Here is a 23,078-nt window from a genome sequence, read left to right as displayed (position 1 = left end):
GGAAAGAGGATTTATGAGGCAAAAGGAATTGTGGCTGAAAGCTCAAACTTGTCTATTTCTTTGTGTGGCCATTACACCGCCCTGGGAGTGTTCATAGAAAATAAAGGTGGAAGGAACCCAGGAAGCCTCCTTCTGCCCCAAGACAGGATCAGTTGTCCCCATCCTATTCCTGACCCGAGCTTATCTAGTGTGTTTATAAAAACCTCAAGTGAGGAAGCTGCTCCTGCCTTCTGAAACTGCCCTTTCCCATGCTTAACTGTCCTTCTTCTCGAGTGTTTCTTTCCAATATCTAATCTGAACGTCCCTTGCTGTAAATTATTTCTTGTCTTCTCCATAGTGGACATGGGGAAGAGTCTAATCCTTTCTTCTTCATGGCTGCTTTTCAAAATATTTGAAGACTGTTCCCATGTCTAGTTTTAACCTGCTCTCAGCTAAATCCCCTCTACACTCCCCCACTACCTTCTTAGGTCATATTTTCTAGATCTCTGTCCATGCAAATTGTTGTGCATTTTGTCACATCCTTACTGACTGGTGATGCCTGGAGAAGTGCACAGGACCCCAGCTGAGGCCTTGCCAGTGCCAGGTAGAGTGAGCAAACTGGAAGAATGATATCGCATGTTTTTCACACCATTTTCCTGCCTACACAGGTGGTTTGCCTTTTTCAAAGCAGCACTGCACTGTTGATTGGTAGTGATCACTGTCTATCTTGGATGCCTTGGCCCTCCCTTGGGTGGATCAGCAGTTCTCTGACGGACCGCTACCACGGTCAAACCCACGTCCTGGATGCACAGCGCAGTCTTCCTGCCTACCTTTAGCATCTTCCCCATTTCTTACTGAACAGCGTCCCATCTTTTCAGTGTCTCTATAGTTTCAAAGTTAATTTTTAGTACTAATCTTGCCCTTCAAGAGGCTTGCAGCCCCCACAGCTTTATATCGTCTCTTATTTCATGGTGGTGAAATGCTGGTGGAGCTGCTTTGGTTCCCCTCCTTAGGACTCCTGGACTACTGACAAGAGCAAGGGCCAGGAGGCAGGAGGAGATGACAGCCCTGCCCGCACACCCTCGGTGCCGGTTCACTGCCCCTGGTCCAGCACTTTGTGTCTGCATGGCAGTGCAGGTGGGACGAGGCAGTCCAGAGAGCTGCTCTTCAACATGGTGTTTGTATCTAGACGGGGCCAGGACCTGGAATACTCCAGCTGTAATGCAAGGATGATGTCTCTCCTGGAGATGGGTATCTGCAGTTCCTCTCAGCTTTAGCTTCTCTATGAATCCAGCAAGTACACTCTCTTTTCTGTCTTCCAAGCTACTAATGGAGACTTTGAATAGATACAGAAGGGACGCCTGCCAAATCCCAGTCATTTCAACCCTCTCGTTTCAAGATGGACCATTACTCACCCCCCCCGCCCCCCGACTACGATATGCCTCTCCCACCAGTTCTCTTCCCATCACACACTAGTTCCATTTGTACCTGATTCCTCCTCCTGCATATGCAACCATCCCGTGAAACAGTCTTAGAGGTCTTTGGAAGGTGAAGCAAGGTAATGTCATAGCAGAGGGTTTGCCATGACTTGTTTTGAACGGCCAGCTGGGCTGTTAGTTGCTCCCTTCTCTGACGATTTGTTTCTGAAGACCACCACGAATGGGTTGGAAGTTTTATTACCCAATTCCCTAAATACTGCATTGAGAATTTCATCAGGGCCAACCCGTTTGAAAGCATCTGAAAACTTTCTACCTCTTGTTCCAGGATTATTGCCTGAGCCACCACCTCTTTGTCACACAAGCGGCTTGTGTTTACAGTCTGCTCCCAGCTGGCTTGAAGGATGAAGACAAGTAAATCACAAAACTTTGACTAGCTATTTCCTCTTCTACTTAATGTTGGACTAAACCTTTCCTAAATTTTCCTCCTAGCACACTAGCATAATGATTTCTTGTTACCCTTGTGCCTCGTTCATTGCATCACGCTTTGGGGGCTTGGGGATTTTGCATCTTGTGCTGTACTTTCATATTGCCCTAGAAACCTCATCTCATTCTCGCTTTCCAAGCATTTTCTTTTTGTTGTTAGGGCCTCTTTTCTTCCTACAGGAAAAATCACTGTTTTGTTTGCCATTTTCTATATTTTCATTGGGCAACTAAAACCTGAACAGTTCTGTCCACAAGTTTTCAAGTTCCCACCAGCAAACGAGACACTCTGTTGAGTTTCGTCTGTGTCCAAATACGCTAATTCATCATTCCTTCTAAAAACTCGTCTCCAGCTGTGAACACGGACACACACGAACGCTTTTGCCATCGGCTCGAGGCTACATCCAGGCAGCCAACAGGAGCAGGCTGTTCAGGACCAGCTGGGAAATGCATCCAGCCCCAGGACTGGACCATCCTTCCAATCCTACGGACACCCCAGTTGTTTGCCCAGGCTCCCAGAAGAGTGGGTAATTGCCCGAGGGGGGCTGCAGTCCCAAGCAACTCATCTCTCTGGAGCAGACCAACCCATTTTATCAGCTTATTTACTAGCTGCTCACCCCAGGGAGGGTGCAGGGTTTCTCTTTTTCTCCACACGCCTGCCTCAATAAAATCTCCTTGTCCCTCACACTGCTGATATCCACTCAGCTTGGCTCCTAAGCACCATAGGATTATTTCTGGGAGAGGAAACACAGAGCCTCAAGGTGCTACAAGCAGCATCAACCCGGGGAAACCTTTGCAACTTCCTCCCCATTTTCCAGCCAACTCTGGCTTAAAAATCTGGTGTCTGCAAAGGGGGTTTCTGCGGGGCTCAACAGCCAGGGCTGATGCTGCGTGATGTCCCACGGCTTATCTTTTTCCTCCCTGGCAGTGAGCGGTCCCTTGCATGGTGAGGTGGGAGAGCTGCCCTTCCAGCAGGAGGAGTTTGAGAAAGTGAAGCGAGGGATCGTGGAGCAATGCTGCCACAACACCTGCTCCCTCTACCAACTGGAAAACTACTGCAACTAGCGGCGAGGCCAGCGGCGGGGGGCCCGCGGGCCGCCGGCAGAAACACGCACTTACGCTACTGCACCTTCAAAGCAATTGAATAAACGTCGTGGCTCTATTCTGCTGGTTCGTGCATCCACGTCTTGGGGAGGGGGCACTGATATTCGCTTTAGGGTGTCGTTGTCTGTGCTCGGGTAAGGCAGTTTTAAAAGGTCCTGGAGCCACCCATCACGTCACACTCTCCTTCTGCTGTCCAAATGAACTTCCTGGGAGGGAGGGAGGAGGATTACGCAGCGCCGGAGCATCCGGTACCCCCGCTGCCCGGGGGTGAGGACAAGAGGGCAGAGAGGTTTGAATGAGATTTCTCTTTCTAGGGAAACGTTACGGGGGAATATCTGTTGCAATGCCATGCTGATCAACTTCCTGCAGTTCACAGCCCAAATATAGCGAGGCAGCGGGGAGACCGAACTTCCTCAGCTGTGTAATGGGAACAGTTCAGATTAAGCGAAGAATTAAGTCACCTATTAATCGGACCCAGAAAAATCGTGGACGATCGCCATGACCAATTTAGAAAGTGTGTCCAGTTCCCCCTTCTGCTTGTGGGAGACCAGGCAGAGTCCCTGCCGTGGGACGTGCTTGTCGTTCACAAGTATTTGACAAGTCATGTGCAGAAAGCGGATTTCATCCAAAAGGAGTTTTGAGTGTATTGGCCAAAAGGGTGAGCAGACCTCTTTCAAGTATCTGGCCCCAAAATCGCCGCTTTCTGGGAGGAAAAGCTGCCACGGCAATGCGGGGTGGCAGAGAGTGTGGGGAAGGGTCGTGTCCCCTCTGCTGAGGGACTCCCGTGCCAGTGTAGTGGAGGTGCCCGTGGAATGGGTGCAGCCTGGCAGAGGTGGCAGCAGTGGCTGGGGCTGCATTTTGCTGGTGGCAGATTTTGAAAGCTGGTCTGAGAGAAGGCTGTGGTTTTAACAGCCTCTTTTCCCAAACCAGATCTGATTGCCTTCATCGGAGCCACGCAGATGGAAGCTGCCATCTCATCCCTGCCAGGATGCGTGGCTTCCGCTCCTATCATGAGCACAAAACTGGCAAAACCACTGCAAACTGAAGGGCTGGAGGAGCAGCTGGAGGAGCTGCTGAGAAGAAGACACAGCCATAAACTAGGAAATCAGAAAGCACCAGCGATTCCCCGCGGTGACCCTCTATACGGGCTCCCTTGATGCATCCAAAAGCCAGTGACAGGGGCCCCCTCCTGCAGCCACCACACCAGTGCTGCTCTGTCGGTGATGCTCCCCCCGACCACCCTTCCATCCCTCTCCATCACCCTTTCCTCTGGGCCCTGCTGAATATTCCCAGCAGCAGAGCTTGCAACTGTGACATGCAGCCTTGGGCCAAAATCTTGCGGTTATGAAAGCATGGCAAGGTGTTTGCTGTTTCTGAGCTTCTTGGCTCCCACCAAACCTGAGAGCATATAGCTCCAGTGGTTTCTAAAGGGGACTCCCTAGAAACCTCCATGTCCTGGTGCCCCATGAGATCAGGACTGGTGTTACTGCAGTAAAAATAGCAGAGCTATTGCTCATGGTGAGGCCACCATCATATTCAGGCACGCAACAGAGCTCCAGCAATCCCATACATCCATCCACCCCGAGGAGATGCCACCCTGATCCCAAAGGCAGAGCGTCAGGTCCGCTTGCACGGTCTGGGGAAAGCACATCCAAGACAAGTGCTCCCCTCCACAGCTGAAAACCAAGACTTCTTGGAGTCACCCGGACTTCTCCGGCATCACCTAGGACCAGGATCCTGCACTCAGCATCAGAGGTGCGTGGAAAACCTGTGAGCAGAGAGGCTCTTCTGAGACAAGACTGAGACTTTCTGGTGCAAATCTGAGATTTCCATCTGTACCTACCTGACAAAATTGTACGGGTCTGCTGATGGGAAAGGTTGGAAGTATGAATATGGAAGAGAAAGAGGTGGTGTAGGAGGAGCCCTGAGTGCCTGACTGTCAGACTAGTACTAGCACTTCTCCAAGTGATGGAAAGAGCTGGGAGAAGAGGGACATAGCCAAGTCTGGGGAGATACTTCTGGCTTCTCTAGGAATGGGGCACATGGGTCATGCTGAGGACAGACGCAGACCGGAGCGGTCTAGAGCCCTCACTCGTAATATCAGAGCTGCATCTTTCAGTACAGAGATAGCCCACAAGCGTTCAGCACCAAAGGGACCACCAGTCGCTTGCAGCAAGGTCGAGCTCCCGCAACAGAGCATGGTGGTTCCTGCGTCCACCCCAGAGCTGTTTATCTGCTGGCACTTCTGCCCTGGCAGCGATGCTCGGGCGAGGACAGCTCTTCGGACATGCCCGCTCGTTTCCTGCCCTCTGCCATTGTTTGGTTTGCTCGTTTGTTTGTTTGCTTTTTCTGAATGCTCTCAATTAGGACTGGTTGGGAAATTGCAAATGCCACGTTTTTTGCTGGAAAATGTTGATTCATCAAAATCAGCACTTCCCTCAGGACCGGACTGGTTTTAGCAAGGCAGGATTCGAAGGGATGAAGGGACGCGGGAGGTTCAGGTGCCCGCTCTGGAGGCATCAGAGCAGGGATTTCATCCTCTGCGCCAGATTGCCCAAGACCACATGCTAACCACCAGGCTCTGGGCTACCCCGGGGTGGACTCGTCTCCTTCTGCTGAAAAATTCCAGGAGGTTTCAGCAAACGCAGAGTGGGAGTTGTTTTGAAATCTTAAGACGGGGCAGGACCATCCTCTCCTACCCAGCTCAAGACGCAGTCTGGTATTTTCTCAGCAGGTTTGGATGTTAGATGAGATGGGGGTCTGGACACACTGGGGGCCCAGCTGGTGATTACCCGGGGCTGGAGCAGAAGAGAGAAGGATGAGGAGCAGAAAGGGGCCATGATGGACATTCCCCACCATTCCTCTGCCTTCGGGCCTCCTGGGAAAAGGAGTCAGCAGGTCCCTTGGTGGAGAAGGGAAGAGGAGGGAGTGGTGACCACCTAGGGCTGGGGAGGGAGGGATGGCCGCTTTGGGGACCCAGGCGGTCTGAGCTCTCTGCAGAGCCCATGCAGCTGCCCTTGCTTCCTTCCTCCCCAAAGCAAGAGCTGTCCTGGAGGCGTACGGCATACAGTGAGCTACGCCGCTCTCCGGGAGGTGCGGGAGAAAACACTGCATCCATTTAAAAGCTGTAGAAAACCTGGGGGGGGGGAAAAAAGTCCTTATGAATACACTTTGTTTTCCAGAACTAAAAATAAGATAAAGCGCCAGCTCTTCACTTTTTAAAAGCTGCAGCAAGGTGAAGGCTAGAGGAGAACAAAGGTAATTTTTCCCCTTTTTTCTGGGACTCCAGAGAAGGAAGCCTAAGGCAACCCTATGCACTTTCCACCTTGGAGCACACGGCTCCTCAGCTTGCAAACGTGATGCCACTGGCTCGCTGACCCTGCTCTGTGGCACAGCTTTAGCCCCCTACCCCGCCCAAACCTGAGGATGGGCAACAGCCCAGGGTGTCCTTAACTGTGGTCCATATGGGATTTCTTTATAAAGCCCCCCTCAAAGCCCTGTGCCCTCACCCAGGCCGTTCCCTGCTCTCAGACGTGCTTGGGAGATGCCAGATCTTATGAATTCCTGCAGGAGAAGTGACTCAGAGACAGGGAATGCTGCATCCATTGACCTCCCTCCCCGCTCCTCCTCCTGCAGGGCTTTGCATTGTGATCTTTGGGAAGCAAATGCATCCAGCCCCCTTTATTCTGACTCAGCAGTTGCTTTGAAGTGATTTTTGCGGTAGCGGTGGGGCATCATGCCCGGCTAAAATATCTTGGCTCTGCTACTCTCGCAACAAGCTTCCAAAGGTCTCATGCTAGCGGTGGAGGGCAATTTGAAGAGAATGCAAATAAAGGCTTCGGTTCATTCATGCTAGTGAAAGCTGAACCGCAGAGGGGATTGCAAGACAAATTCTTTGGGCTGCCGAGTTGTTAACACTGCCTAGAAAAGAAAGGACCAAAGTTGCCCCCGTTTCCCGCGTGCGTGAACCCTTACCCGAAAGGGCTCCGCTCCGGTTTTGAGGAAAGGGGAGCGATGCGCACAGAAACGGGAATGGAGGGGAGCCGCTCGGGGGCACCGGTCCCGGTGGCCGGGTGACAGACCATGTCCTCCAGGTTGCTGGATGGGCTACGCTGCTCCGGCTTATCTGGAGAGGAAGGGAAGGCTGCCACTTTCCCGGAGCTAATCCGAGTGTATTATTTCCTTTTCCGGGAAGCCACAGATAGAAGAATGCTGTCTATTACCCTGGGAGCTCACAGATTCACTTTATATAAGAACTAGCCAGGCTATAGCCTGGGATTTTTTTTTTTTTAACCATCTTATCAGCTTTTTAGGAAATTTTAAACCCGCTTACAGCCTCTCTCCTTACGTGCAGCGTGATTCCTCAATAACTGACTTGCAGCGATGGCTTGAGTTGGAAAGCATGCACTGAGCAGATTCAATGTTAACACCCCAAATTCCCTCTGATTTAGACTGACCTCACCAAAGACACCTATTTTGAACAAAAAATAGCCCTTCTTCCTTCTCCTTTCACCCTGGGCAGGAAGAAAGCTTTAGGTCAGGCTATAAATTGATCTGGAAAGTCATTGCCAGCGCATTGTCTCCGGGTGAATTATTCCTGCGTGCAGCGGGGAGGAAGGAGGCCGTTTGTTTCCGAGCCCAGTGCCAGGCTGGCTCTCGCGTCCCCCCGCTCCTGTTGGGCAGAGCAGGCGGGAGCAGACCCGGGACAATAACGGGAAGCGAAGCAAGCGCGTAGGAGCGCACAAGGAAATGATCCGAGCCTTAATCCTTTCCCTCCATCCCCAGCTGGCTTCAGGACCGGCGGCGGGAGGTGGACAAAGCATTCGGGCTCCTCCGAGCTCCTTTCTGTTACTGAAAGAGCCGGCCAAAATATGGCTTTTTTTTTTTCTGCCCGGTAAATGCCAGGATTTCCAGGATGCGCGTGGTTGCTCACATTGAAATTTCCCATGGAATGTTTTCAGATTTTGGAAGAAAATGGATAACGGAAATAAATTTGGCTTTTGATTTCTAGGCTGTTGTTGTTTGGGCTTTGTAATGCTGGATTTTGGGGGTAGGGGTGTTTTACAGAACTGCCAACTTCTGAAATGTAGCTTTTTGTCGGAAAATAATGCAGCTTCCTCTTTTCTAATCAGAAAACGGAAATCAAATATAAATGACACCACCCACCCTACATCGACAATAAACCATTCTGTGGAAGTTTCAACGGAAAAAATTTCTACCCTTTTTTCCACTTATCAGAAACCTCCTCCACTTTGGAGGCTGGGACCCAGCAGGGTCCCGGCTCTGCAGATGTGCCTGCGGGCAGATCTTGCACACCCAAATTTCCAGCTTTTCCTACCTGGTATGGGAACGTTTGGGGGGATTTTTAAAACTTATTCCCAGTAAATGCTGTCTTGGCCCCTGGGCTTCTGCTGATTTCAGTGTCGAGAGAGAAATCACGGTGAAACAGCTTGAGACCTGACCCACGCCTAGTAAAAGCACACCCGGGGTACAAAACGCAGTGTGCTCTTCTCCCGCCTCTGAAATTGCTTTTTCAGTCACTTTTTAAATGTCTGCAAGCAAAACCTGGCCACATTTTTCCAAATGCTGACACCTTGTCCTAAAAGAATGAATTCCAACCCCAAACGAGGAAAAAAACTGACCCCACAAAATCCTGATGAAATGTAGACAGGTTATTTTTCAGACCTAGTCCCAGCGCAGGTGTTACAAGGCGGGTGTCCAAAGTGCCTCCCTGTGCACCCATGTGCATTTTGGCCGACCAGAGCGTGGGTGCTTCTCGGCGGTGAGGAAGCGGTGGCCGGGAGGGGACGAGATCACCCTCCGGCTCATGCAGCCGGGGTGGGGAGGGGGCACCTGGCTCAGCCTGGCTTATGCCAAGGAGGCGGGAGGACCGCCGAAGGCTGAAGCCCTTCTCAGAAAGCGCTCCTCCAGCAGCTCCTTCGCTCCCGCAAGATTGCTGACTTCACCCCGGGGACACCGAGCAGCACCGAGCACTGACGTCATGCCTGTTTTTCCTTTATGGTTTTGACTACAGAGCCCCGATGTCATTCTTGAGATGCTTTCCCTTAATCTTCACCCCGCGGAGCCGTTGCTCTGACTGCCCCATTTTGCTGTGCATCGCATTTAAGAACATAGGACTGGGAGCGACTTTCAAGCCATTCACCTTGGCCCTTGCTAACCTCGCATCACTGTGCCTTCTTCATCTCCAAAAAGGCTTTTTACTTCCCGATTTCTTTAGCTTGTGTACAGCTTTAGTTTCTGCAACCTTTCCTGAGGAATTCATCCTCTCCTGTTGGGCTTCACTGTCCTCACAACCTGGAAAAGATCCTGAGGTTTCACATATCTGTTCAGAGCAAAGCAATTATCCGTGGCTCTGTCACCGAAATAGGGCACCACAAAAATGCTGGGAATCTGTTAAAGCCAGATTCCTGCGACGGCTTTCCCTTCTCCTGCAGTCCCAGCTGCTGCCAGGGGATGGAGCGCAGGGCAGCCCACAGCTGGATCGGGCAGCCCTGCCTGCAGCTGCCTGGCAGCACCGCCCAGGGCAGGGCAAGGTGGGCACCAGAGACTCCCAAAATAGGGTGGAAAGAGTAATAAATACAGACCACGCAAGGTGTTGGAGGAAAGCTGGCTGGAGATGTGATGCTGGAGTAAGACTTTGCACCAAGGCCATGGGACCAACTGAGCCGGGGCAGCAAGGAGATGGCTGGGGCACTGCGAGCAAACCGCCCGTTGACCCATGGGCTGCTCCCGACGGTGATGCCAGCCCTCACCGGCATGGCCAGTGACCTGGAGTGATGGTGGGTTGGGTTGCTGCTGCTGCTATTGCTCTGGTCTTTGTTTAAAGGTGGTATTTCTCTAAGGAGGATTTTGGTTGTGATTCTGAACCTCCAGGCTCTTGAAGCCGGGACCGCCAGCCCAGCTCGCACACGCTGGAGCACCCTCACCGCCCGTTCACTTGCCACCCTGCAGCGCACCTCTCTGCCGTATGCTCCCGGGAAACTTTACCTGCCCAGCATTTCCTCGGATGCAGCACATACCTATGGAGTGTTTTGGGTCAGATGGGCATGTGTTTTTGAGCCAGAAATCCCCTTTTGAGCAAACCAAGGTTTAGGTCCACAATAACCTCCTGCCCCAAAGAGCCTGTGCTATGCAATAAAACCCTGGGCTCTTCTGGCTCGCCCTGGCACTGAAGGACTGCCAGAGCATAGATATATATCCTAAGCATAAACATTAGAGTTTCAAACAAAGCTGGGACGTCTCCAGACCCAGCATTACCACTGGGCTGGTGCTCAAATCCTCACTCCCTCTCGCTCACAAGACATTTCATGGCATGGTGGTCCTCCACCTCAGCCGTGACACAGCTTTGATCGGCTATTCTGCTGTTGGGGATAGCCATTACCCCAGCCGGCATCTCTTCCCCATGGGAATGAGGCCCTAACGCGGGGTTATGAAATGATATTGTAGCCAGCAGAGGGAGCGCTCAGAGCTTCAGCCGTGCACCGGGATGGCTTGGGAAGCGCCGGGAAAATGTATTAAATCCTGGCCGGAGCGATAGGGTGCTGAACCAAAAGTTCGCCCTGGCTCAGCCACCAGCCTGGTGATGCTGAGCTGTGAGAGGATGGGGGAATGGGTCCGCCACGAACCCCCCTGGAGACCTCGGGTACCGGGTGAGCCAGAAATGAGCACCTCATGGGAGGGACATGCTCGAGCCTCTTAGACTTGGATCATTTTGCAGCGCCTGCTCCAAGCCATCAAGTGAAATTCCCCCATTAATTCAGTTCTAGGTTTGGGCTCTTACAATTGCTTTCCAACTCAAGTCATTGCTGCAACTCAATTACTAAGGAATCATTCCTATAACATCTTATTTCCAAAGCAATTCGTACCTCCATCCCAGCACCAGCTTAGTCCTTGTGCCTCATGTCGGCTCCGGAGCCGGGAGGGACTTGGCTGTGGGAAGCTCAGGCGTTTTAGGCAGAGCTTCATTTGAATTTAGGCCAAACAGAGCAACACACAGCTAATTTGTATTACTTCAGTGAATTAAAGATTTAACATCTGGCAGTATCTATAACAGATTCTTATCTTAGGAAAAGGGTCTAAATTATTCTCCATGAAATGCCTTAGTGGTGGGGGCATCTCTCCACTCACATACAATAATAGAAATATAATTAGTTACCCAAATGCACATCAGCAAAGACTCGTGCCTGGTCCTCTCCTAACTGTGCAGATCCCCCAGGTTTTTAAACGAAGCCTCTTCAAACACCAATAGCCAATTTTGCAACTTGTCTCTACGCAGATCAGTAACTAGAGAGAGTAATGTAACTAAGTCAGGTGTCTCTGGGATTGAGTTAGGACAAGCCCGCAAGGGGATCCTGATGTGGATGAGATAAATATGTCATTAAATCATAGGGAAAGCAGAGCGCTGAGTGTTAGGAAGATGTTGTGTATGGTGAGCACAACCACAGGCTGATTAACACCCCTTGCGAGCCTGATAAAAGACAATGGGCCACATTCTCACTGCTAAATACATCAGGCTTGAAAGCGAGCTGGAGGAAGAAGCAGAAAAGAGCAGCAGGAACGACCTGACCTGCCTGAAACCTGCCTTTCTACTGGAGAGCAAGGAAGCTCGCTGTACTTATCCAAAAAAAGGTTGAGAGAGACTTGGTCGCAACTGAGACGGTGTGTGTGAGAAGAGTCCTCATGGTGAGCAGCGGCCAGACGCCTTACGAGATTTAATGTCTGGAAGGTGAAGTTAAGCGTGTCTGGACTGGATTGGTGTCTGGTGGGCAGAGGCAACTACTCAGCTGTCGACACAACAGATTTGCATCGCTTGAATCAATGGAAGATGAAGCTTGTTCAATGGGACCTGGTTGCTCACCCCAAAGCCAGGAGCTTGCTCTGGGAGCAGCTGGGTACAATTCTCTGGCCATGGCATGTAGAAAATCCCTGTTTCTCCACTCAAAACCTGTGTTTGAGGCTTCCCATGTGCCTGATGTTCTCACTGCTGCCTCAGACCCATTGCCCCTCTTTCTGCTTCGTCCCCTTAGAAGAAGGTGGGGGTGGCAGTGAGTATTTACTGACACCCTACAAGGAGGGGGTGTGGGAGCCACTGGGGAGCGATGCTTTTGCTGCCGGGGGCTCCTCTGCAGGGCAAAGCAATACACGGATGAGGGCAGAGCCATGGACAGTGAAGATCTCTGCTGGAAAACAACGCTGTTTTGCAGCCCATACCCCCGAGACGTGGCGGTGAACCCTGCCACTAGCCTAGGCAGCCTGCTGATGTTACTGTTCCCTTCCCAAAGCCAGGATCAAATGAGGAGAATAAATCGCCGGGAAGGAAAAGAGAAGTCCTTGTTCCCTCCTCCCTGCACTTGCTCTCCAATTAATCTTCCTCCCGCGTCAGGAGAAACCTCATGCAGCTCTGCAGCAGAAGACACTCTCTGCCTCATCAACTATGTCGTGTTCTGTTAGCTGGTCCTAGCTTTTAGGTGGCAATGTCTTGACCCAAGACAGACTGGTATTTCCAGTTTATAGCTACTCAAAATAAAATCTGAAAGGAGAGCCAGCACTTACTTGTGATGTGGGTGACTCCTTCAGATCCTGAGCCTGTCTTGCTCACAGCAAACCGGGACTGGCAGGCCTTCACAAAAGTGGGGTGGCAAAAGCTGTGATGGGTTCAGTGAAGGAATAGGGAAAAAAAATCAGCGCAAAATGGCTCAATCAGTGATTTGTTTGGACTTTTGTTATGGTTAGCTCCAAATCAGCAAGCACAACCAAGCTGTCAGCAAATCCATTTTAGATACGAGCAGCCCTCTAAAATTTCCATCAGTCTTAGTCTATAATATTCTCCACACACGCTAACACAAATTCCCTTTTTGACAACACCCAATGCCCGGTTCAGAAGCGAGAGAAGACTTCATCCCGCAGGGCGGTGGGAGCTCTGGGGTGATGCCTTTCCCCATGGTTACCACACCGTGCCTCTGCAACAGAACCCGCGCTGCAAACCGTTTTATCTGACTATTTCTGATCGCCAAAGCGCGTATCCTCCAGACAGCCCAGCAGAGACGTGGACACCATCACACGTGCCCTGCCTGGGCCCTCGCTGGGGCTCAGCGAGGTTCAACGCAGCGGCGAAGGTCCTGCAGGAAACCTCTCGCGGCAGCAGCAGCGCCAGGGCTGCAGGTCCCCCGACTTCATCGCAGAGCTCTCCTTCCCCGCTCTCTCCGCGATCCCGGCTTGCACGCTTTGCTTTCCCTCCCCGACAAAGTCACAAACTGCAGCAGGGTGGCTGCAGAGCCCGGGAACGGCCCCTGGGAGGAAGCCCTGGGGGAAAGTGGTTGTCCGGCGGAGAGCCCCAGAGCAGCTCATATGATAAAAAAAGAAGGCTGTGGTTGGGAGGCTGGCTCCCCACAGCCTGCACCGTGGCAAAGCCAGAGGAGGAAAGTGAGGAAGCAGCTGCTGTTTGGGTAAACGTGTGGCAGCGATGCCATCCCAGCCAGGCGCTGAACGCCGAAGCCGGCCAGGTTAAACCGAGCGAAGTGCTCACACCCCATGGTCTGAGTGGCTCTTGCAGCCTCGCGTGGATATCCTCCACCTCCCACCCCACAGCTGTGGGAGTCCCCGTGCCCAGGGCAGCCAGGTTTGGGATACAGGGATGCTGCTGACTGCAGGGGACCTCCATCCTCCCTCCGTGCTTAAGAGCTCGCAATGCTCTCACCCCTAGCAGATGGTCTCTTAAAAGCATCACAGGATCAGTCCTGGCGCTGGAAACTGGTGGGCAGAGAGAGGTTAGTCACAGGGGCTGGCACATTTGGTAACCGGAGGCCACGTGTGGGTGGCAGGGAGAAGAGCAGCCCAGAAGGTGGGAACCATCGCCGAAACCCTCCAAGCGCGGTGGAAGTTACCTTCTCTGCCCCAGCCTTCTGCGGTGGCCTCGTGCAAATCATGCAGCCTGCTTGCAAACTAGCCCCGTTGCCTGGCTCTCGCCTTCCCGTGAATTACCCATCGGCCAGAGCAGACCCTCCAAAGCAATTACTGAAGCTCAAGGGCCGGTTTCCCATTTTATTGTGGGGACCTGGGGCTGTTTTCACTCCGAAGACTAGAATCTGGCTCCGGCCGTTGCTATCCTGGTAGAATCATGCCCAGGAAAGCACGCTTAATTTAAAAGCCAAGTGCCAACATCCCAAGCTGGTTGTTTAGACTAAATGAAAGGTTTTCAGAAAAAAATTAGTCTGACTTAAATTCCACCCCCCTTCCCCAGGAGATCACTCCCTATCTGGTTGTCTCCAGAAGGTGGGAGCAAAGGCTTCGCAGTGAGTCATCTTTTACTTTGTATACCCCGACAGTGCTATTACTGCTTTCATGTGGGTCCCTGGGAACGGCGAGGGCGGCGGTGGGTGGGAGAAAGCGGCCGTGAAACAGGCATCAGCCACCGGTGATTTTGTGCCCCGATTGCATTGCTGCCTGCGGGGCCTCCCCAGAAATATTGCCCTCCCCGAGGCGGTTCTGGCTTGGGGCAGGACCTGTTGCCCTACATGAGTGGGGTCTCGATTGGGATGGAATGCTCTTGAAACACCCCGGTGACTCGGACTGATGCTCATGTCAGTTAATTAGGGAGCGAGGGCAGTATTCAGCCTGCCCAAATGAGCCTGAAGCCCCTGGGCTGACTCTCTGGAAACAGCGAGGTTCACCCAGAAAGGGATACCGAAGCAGGCACTCATCGCCTCCGATGACGGGAGCCCTGGGGTGGGACCCAGCAGGTCTGGCCTGAAATCATTTCCCAGCTCCGACACTAAGGTTTCTTGGAGGGAAAGCAACTTTCCTCTGCACGTCCCTTTTAGGGGATGCCTGCTATCCGTTGCTAGATTCTTCTCTCTCCTTATATCACACACAGAGACAAAGGAATTCATTCTATCTGGAAAACATCTTTTTTCTTTTTTTTCCCTTTGGATTAGGTTAGTGGAGAAGAGGTTGTTCCAGTCTGGCACCTCTTGTGGTTACTGTGCTTGTTTTGACTAAAAAACACCCTTGTGATCTGTACATATTTGAAATGGTTGCCTTTAATGCAAAAAAATCTAAACAAAAATCTATGCAACTTACTTCCAGGCAAAAAAAAAATTCTTATGCGTGAAGATCTACCTGGTGAACTGAGATGGCTCAGCAAGAAACCCACCTGGAAAAATAAAGGGAGGAATGGCAGGCAGTTTTGAACCAAGGATGCAATTTCCATTGCTGTAATTACACTTGCTAATCATTAATCACATCCAGGTATTTGCGTAGCTACAGAGGCTCACCGCAGCCACCTCGCGTAACTAGTGATGCCCTAAACTGGGGACTGCTGAAGTCGAGAGCATTATTTCCACTAATTTTTGTGTTGTCTCGTTGAACATTCATTCATGCAGGTGTTACAGCTACTCTCTGGCTCCCGTGGCGTGAGCAGCGTGTCCTTGCATTCAGCTCAGGTAAAGGCAGAGGGACCGCTGCAGGGTGAGGGAGGGCCATGCATTGCACCCAAGCAATGTCACGGGGATGGAGGAGCCATCTTCAGCTCATACGGGTCAAGGCATTAGGAGGTCAATGGTAGGGGCTTCATCCCACGAGCTTCACTGGGAGCAAACTCACCGAGGGTTAGAAGCCCAGCGCCACGGGAGGCGGCTGACGATGCTTATATCCACCTATGGATTATGCAGGGAAGGGTTCGTGGGGGGTCTCCCTTGGCTGTAGCGATATCTTGCGTTGCAGTTTTCTTTAAACTGTGGGGAAGTTGGATTAGGTGAGGAATTCCACAATTTCTTAGCTTTTCAAATAACATGTCTGCGATATCACCCAGTCTGACTCGCGCTCCCACCTGCCTTGGGAATTCGGTTAACCCTTTGCCTGTTGACTTCGGGGCTTGCAGCGGGGCTTCATGGAGGGCCTATCTGAAAACTGTTACCTTCGGCTGATGAAGAGAGGGGGACTCAAGTGGCACCGCCAAAGTAGTGCCAGAAATAGGGGGTAGCATCTGAATCACCTGCCATTTGGCTCTACCTACTTAGCCAAGCACTCGCTTCCCCCTCAGCACAAAAATACATGTGTGCACACACACGCACGCCTGCACGTGCTATGCAAGCATACCACCTGCTGTTTTGAAAAGCTACATGTATTATTTTTGGTGGGGGTTACCTTCCTAGTAAGCAGTAATCAGCTTAGCAGTCCCAAGGGTCCTACCCTGTGAGGTCTCCTGCTCCAAGAGCACCAGGATCTTTACCAAACCCTTGCGTCTCCCACCAGAGCCTTTCTGGAGCACAATCGGCACCACAAAAAAGCTCCCCCCCTCATCCCACGGGATTGCATTATACCTATTTGCCCTGCAACACTACTTGGAGATGCCAACCCCATCTCTACACCTGTCCCTGAAGGTTAAATAGCCCCGATGGCCAACAGCAGACAGTAGAGACGAGGCTTTTGAGGGTGCGTGGTCCCAGACGGAGCCATGTGTAGGAAGCCCAAAGCCATCCCCGTGCGTTTTCCCCTGACCCTCCACCCGCTGTCCCCCTGTGCGAGACCCTGGGAGCCTCCTGCCAGGATGAGCTGGTGACATCCCCAAGCCCACCCTGGCTGGGACCTGGCTCGGGGCACAATCCCCACCTTGGCTGCCTCTGCTCTGCCAGCACCGTGCCACACTATCGCCTTGCTCAGTGGATTTTTCAGCGGCGGAGTATAAACATTTCTAGTGAAGTGCACTTAGTGTAAGTTGCTTTGCCAAGTGGTGTTGCCTCCCCTCCTTCGTTATGATTATGAGAGAGTGTTTTGTTTAAGCGAGAAAACAAATTGCCCGCACCTCCTACCTCCCTGTGGGCGTCCATCACCCGTGGCAAGGGCAGCGTGGTTTGGAGGGGTTGCTGGCAGCACTGGTGGGCAACAGGGTGTCCCTGTGTCACCTGCTTCAGGAATGGGAGCGAGGGGAGGGTGCAAGCAGCGGGGACCTTATTGCAAACTCCCGTACGCCTGCTGCCAGCCGTAGGTATCAAAAGTCCCAGCCCTAAGGGAACGAGGCAACGGGGGACAGATTTATTCCTGCCCTGAGCTGATGGATGGGGATGCAAACCAGAGGGAAGTTAAGTGACTCGCCCAAGGTGATGTGCGGTGCAGTGGCGGAGGAAGGCTGCGCTCGGGGTGCGGGAGCCCTGTGTGAGCCCCACGCTGCCCCTTCTCCCCACGTCCACCATTGCCTGCCCATGAGATCCCAGCCCCACGTCCTCCTTTGGGGTCTTCGCTGCTCAGCTCAGACCCGAGGGCACCAGTGGCAGAGACGGCAGCCCATTCATCCTGCCCAAAAAGCCCCCGGCCTGAAGGAGTGATGGGGTGGCCCCCGCCGGGGCTGGCAATCGGAGGTGGAGACAGGGTCCCTGATAAGGGGTGAAACCCTGGCCTGGGGAGATGCTGCCACCCAACCCTCTGCCCGAAGACAATGAGAGCTGCAAACAAAGACCCGCACTGAAGCACAGCAGCAATGCAAAAAGAAAAAAAAAAAAAAAACAGAGGAAGAAACGCCTGAAAGATACATAGCTGGGATTCCTGAACCCCTCAGAGGTATTCGGGCTTAGCCAACAGGCTCAGGGTTTTTTTTTCAAAGCCATTAATTACACAACAGAGACGTATCTGCACCACTCCACCTCTCCGTGGCAAATAAGGGCCCCATGTATATTCCCTAAAACGCATCACCCTCTGCACTCAGTGCCATCGCCTCTCTCGGGCACTTGGAAAAACAACCCATCGCGGGGTGATATTTCCAGCTGGTTCTTGTGTCTGGTGTTCTGTGGAGCGCTCAAAGCATGTGCCTCCAAAGGGCGCATCTGAAATACATCAGCTGCATCAGTAGCGAATGCCGGAGGACGTGGCAGAGGGTTGGAAATACTGCCCCGCTCACCTGGGCAGCTTTGCTGAGCGAGCTGACTGCTTGAGGAGGCCAAGGGAAAGCTCTCCAAGAAGCTGCACCAAGGAAAAATCAGAGCAAGGACTGCATCCACCTCCGGCACGGCCCATCGCAGGCATTGCCACCGGCCACTCAGCGGTGGCTGCTCTGTTGAAGCTGCTGGAGAGGACCTCAGCAACAACCGCTGTGTCTCTTTTTTTGAGGAAGAAGAATTTATTAAGAGCTCAACTGCTTTCGCACACGAGTCCAGCAACGCGCAGCCAGACTGACCAGTTCATACTGATGCTCCCGGGAGCAGGATAAAACATTTTTAAGGGTGAACCCTGAGTTTTCCAAGTGAGGGCAGAGCGAAGCGGTGTGTGTGAGGGTGCCAGCCTGGGGGGTGAGACATGGACACCCTTAGGGGGCACGGCGTGCTCCTGCTCGGAGGCGGGTGGCATCCCTGTAACCCACCTTCCTGCTGCTCAGCTCCTCCCCGGGGGACACGAGGATGCCCGCTACTCGCGCTGCCTTCCCAGAGCATCCTCGTCAGGCCGTCCCTGCAGGGACACAGTTATGGGGTGCAGTCGTTGCCCCAAAGAGCTTCTAGTCCAAAGGGTTTCCCACTGCCTCCCGCAACGCGTTTCACTCGCAAGATGTTTTGACTCGGAGCTTGCTCCGTAGACAGACCCATATTTGCACAATGCTATAAAGAGCCAACTTCATCCCCTGGTGCTTGGAAGAACTCGTTGTACCTGCTGGAGCTTTTATTGGTCCTTAAACGAGCTTGGACCTCTTCTTCCCCATGACATTCCAGTGAGTATTTTCATGGGAATGCTTTAAAAAAAAAAAGAAAAAAGGAAAACAGGAAACAGTGATGTACTTAGCTGTTAATATAGGCACAGACCCATCTTCCTTCTCTGCTACTGTATTTGTTGCACATTTTTGACACGAATAATCAGACAAAACTCGGAGCCTTCCAGGCTCCCTCTGCAATGAAAAGAAGCCAGGGGGAGGGTGGGCATTTCTCCTTATTTACCCTATTCCACCCTTCTCGGAAATCCCTTTTGGGAAGCCGTTAGCTGAGCCGGAGTCCACTTTCGCAACCAGGGATGACCAAGAGATGTTTGCTGTTCCACAGATGATGGGGAGAAAGGAGACACCTCTCTCCCTTTCTGGGATCATCTGACCCTGGGACCCGTTGGCCTCCTCCTTTTGGGCCACACTGCAGACGGCATCCCAACAAGCAAACCCACCGAGCTTCACTTGCTGAACGTCATTCGTGCTTTTTCAATTCCTACCTCGCACTCGGCCACCGTGACACCTCCCTACCCCGCGTCCTCCTCTCCGCAGCCTCTTGAGCCAAGCGAGGATGCTCAGGCTGGAGCTTTTCTCTAATCGCCAGGGACGTTGAATTTTAAAAGACGCTACAGGAATACCAAGTCTGTCCAGCCCACAAAAAATGCATAGTTTGTCCTCCATATAAACAGGGGTGAAAATGCTTGCACCTTTTACCGCTGTCACAAATTCCTCTGGCACAGTGCAATAACTTGCCTTGGAATAACTTCATTTTTGCTATGCTCAGCACACTCCAGGGCCTCAGGATGCATCTGCCAACACCTCTCCTGAACACCTAAGTCCAATGAGTGCTCCAAGGCATCGGTAGACCTGGGCAGGAGTTGCTACAAGAGTCCCTCTTTTGCTCTGAACATGCCAAAAGAACGTCCTCTGCTGATGCTTAAGGGCATCCCGCTTTTCCCCTGCCCATATAACAATCCTGCAGCAGCAACCCTCTGGGCTGAGAGCACGGCCCCGAAATGCTCTCCCCACCCAGGGCTGCCAGGAGCCCTGAGCAGACCTGCCCTTGTTTGCTCCTTGTTGACCAGGGGCCCCAGGTGAATTATTTCTCCCACTCTTAGTTTTTTTTACTTCAGTTTCACGCAGGGACCTTCCATATATCACATCCCCTTTCACCAATGAATCTCTCCTCTTCCAACAGTTTAGTGTGCCCCAGGATCAATATATTTTAGCAGCATGCAAGGACACGGTGTTATTGCCAGGTTCCTGGGTTGTACAAAACAAAAGGTATCGCTTTCTTAAAGCCACTGAAAAACGCTCTGGGCCAGGCACGATTATTCCTCTGCCATTAAACAGCTGTGTATAGGACTCTGGCTAATCACGCTTTGTTCTCGCCAGGGATGACTTTTTCTCCTAGTCTTCAATGACAGGAGACCCAAACCTATGGCCCACCCTCATCCTCCTTTTGTCTCGTCTTGGACACCTCAACCTGCGGTGCCCAGATCTGTTGGGCGTGTCAGCAAAGCAGTCTGATTTCTCCTGGTTGTCCTCACTCTTGACGTATGAGAATATAAGGTGCTTTACAAACTGGGGTACCTTTGTAATGGTGTAGGCACAGCACCTGAACCATGCACCTCAACCCCCCGTTCTGCTCACCTTGTCATTTGTGGTATCATTGTGAAATAAGCCAAACGAGCATCACAGGGTGTCTTGGTTGGGCTGGGATTAGGTGACCTCTCCTCTCTACGGATTATAGGTGGAGAGGAAGGGAAAAGTTATGTAAATGTCCCCTTCCCTGAAGGTATCTGCTTGGCTCAGCTCACCGGCAGCATCGCTAACCCTGGCCCGTGACCACTGCATTTCTGCAGCTATTTACATTCCTCTGCCTTTGCTGAAGCTCACATCCCTGCCTGCAAGGTCCAGGCTGGCCCAAGCTTTCCTGTTCTTCCCCCTTTCCCTGGAAAGCTTTCCGGCCCATCGCCACGTGTTGGTGGCCACCCACGAGCCGCTTTGATCAGCTCAGATGGGCAGCGCCATCAGGGGGCTTTGCAGCCTGCCCAGGCGCTTCCACAGCCGCTGCAGCAGCAGAGGTTTTCTCTCCAAGTCCTGGGCATCCCCTGGTCGTTTCAGGGCACCTTTCAGATGTCGCTTTTATTCCAGCTCCCACTTTAGATTCATTTAGTTTCAGCTCGCTTTGGCTGACTTCGCTTTGCGAACGCTGTCCTTGCGCCTTGCGTCTTTAACGGGAACCCACGACCGCGATTTCTCTCCCGAACCACGCCGATGACCATGGAGGTCAGAGAAATGCAAGACGCGGTGGGGTATTTTTATTGCATTTCCAGTGGGTTCAGGTGATGCTTTGCTGCAGCCCCATCCACTTTCAAACCAAAACGCTTCCTGGGATGCCTTGTTTTTGAGGCCCCTTGGCGGTCAGTGCGGTGGCCCAGAGGCCCTCCTCTCCCTCTCTTTCCACCTCCCCGTCCTCAGGTTAGCCGTGTCCTTGGCTTTACTGGTCCTCCTCCTGCTCTCCTTCGCAGGCCCTCCTTGCAGGCAATGCCAGGGGCTGGAGTTTGGGGTGGAGGCAGCTATTGTTCCAGCTATCTGCAGTGTAATGTTCCTTATGACTGTATTAAATGAAGGGCGGAGGTCACACATCCCTAGTTTAAATTAGGTTTAGGCTGACCTTTAACAATATTACACTCGTGGATCCTCTCATAACTCACTGAATAAACTCCCAGAGGGTTTTACCACCTCCCTCTTTTCTTCCTACTGTAAGGATGCCCGAGGCTTAATGTGCTTCTCTCCAATTTCGCTTTGATTTCTAATCCTATCCCCTTCTCCCCCTTCTCCCCCCCAAATACAGATATATTCACTCCTTTAAAGGTGGGGGGAAAGAACCTGTTCCTTTTCTCTTCTGGGCGACAGCTCTTTCTTTTGTGTCTCTTTCTTCCCTTCCCCGCCCCCCTCCTCTTTCTTGACACAATGCACTATTTATTTGCACTGAAGGATAACTAAGAAGCAATTAAAAGATCAAAAGGCACAAACACAAGTAGATCCAGTGGCAACTTGTGGGGTTTATTTTGCTGCTGCTGCTGCTGCTGAAGCTTCACCAAACTGCTGCCTTGTTTTTCCCCCAGCCGGAGAGACACCTCTCTTACTGGGTCGCCTCTTCCTCCGAGCAGACTTTTTTATGATCGCTATTTTTCACCCCCATTGTTTGCTATTGCAGTTGTTTACTGGAAAATCACTTGTTTTTCTCAGGGAGATTAACCCTCCAAGCTTTCTTTTGTCTACTCTCAGGAGGTCCTTGTGGTGAGCTGGGGGAAGGGAAGGGAGCTGGACTCCTTCAGCTATTAACAGTAGCTTACAGCCCTGCTTACCCCCCTGCCAAGGTTGGGTCCTTTCCTTTGATGGGCTTTTGCTTTTGCAGCGAGGAAAGGTGGTTGCTCTTTGTTAAGGAGACCAGCTTTGCCGAGTGGTTTGCAAAGACCCCCGATTGGGATTTACTAAGTCCTGGCCATCTAGGAGAAACTCCTAAAGTCAGTCGATGGAGATGGCTCTTTTTGGGAGAAGTCTGGAGCCCTGACACATACCGGCAGACGCTCAGTCTCTTTGACGGCCAGGCCACTTCTTTACATGCTTAAATATCGATGTAGGAGCTGAGATTTGATGCCTGTGTTTGAGTCTGGTGTGCACAGAACCGCTTTCTCAGCATCACGGCTCTCTCCCAGGTGTGCCGATGTTTTGGTTGAAGCCCACAGCCCTGACGCCAGGTCTGCTGGGTGGGATATGCAGTGACACAGCCCAGAGAAGCGCAGCCCAGAGGACAACCCAGAGAGCAGAAGGACCCTGGGGAGGGAAGGATGTCCAAAGCCTAGTGAGAAAGAACCAGTCCTGCTCACATTGTCTTGGGCACGTTTGAAGGCAATTCCGACTGTTCAGAGCTGCACCGAGCCCCCCATTCTTGAAAGAAAAAAGTGCAAACTTGAAAAAAAGAGGGGAAAAAAAAAGTTTTCTTTATTGCATGTCGGGGTGAGGGCTGCTGCATCCTTGCCCTTTCACGCCACTACCTATGGCAAGCGCTGCCTGAGATGGACCAACCTGCCGCCTGATCTCAGGCAGCTCTGCTCCTCTCTGCTCCGAGGAGGGTGCGTGCCCGCGGCGCAACCCAGACTGTGCACCCCTGCAAGGGGGCACCCACCCGGGCAGCGGTGAGGGTGCGGGCACCTGGGGGCTGGCCGGGGCTGCCTTTGCCGCTGATGGAAAGCGAGCGGGGTCCCTTCTCCCAGGGCAGTCACTTCCCTGGCGGGGCAGACTTGGCGGGCAGATCTTTGGGAGAAGGCGAGTTTTGCTTCATGCAGCACCAGGCGACTGCCATGCAG

General features: G+C 52.3%; 1 protein-coding gene across 1 annotated transcript in view; it reads left to right on the top strand.

Annotated features, from left to right (window-relative positions):
• The window catches only part of INS (insulin), a 3,329-nt gene extending 366 nt beyond the window's left edge, over window positions 1-2,963 (top strand). The window contains exon 2 of the mRNA XM_009587400.1: window positions 2,827-2,963. Coding sequence (XP_009585695.1) covers window positions 2,827-2,963 — 137 coding nt within the window. The remainder of the gene's footprint in view (window positions 1-2,826) is intronic.
• Window positions 2,964-23,078: the final 20,115 nt, after the last annotated feature.

This window comes from Fulmarus glacialis, unplaced genomic scaffold (genome assembly GCF_000690835.1).
Source record: "Fulmarus glacialis isolate BGI_N327 unplaced genomic scaffold, ASM69083v1 scaffold8301, whole genome shotgun sequence".
Lineage (NCBI taxonomy): Eukaryota > Metazoa > Chordata > Aves > Procellariiformes > Procellariidae > Fulmarus > Fulmarus glacialis.
The sequence above is the reverse complement of the archived record's forward strand: the minus strand, read 5'-3'. Positions and strand labels throughout refer to the sequence as shown.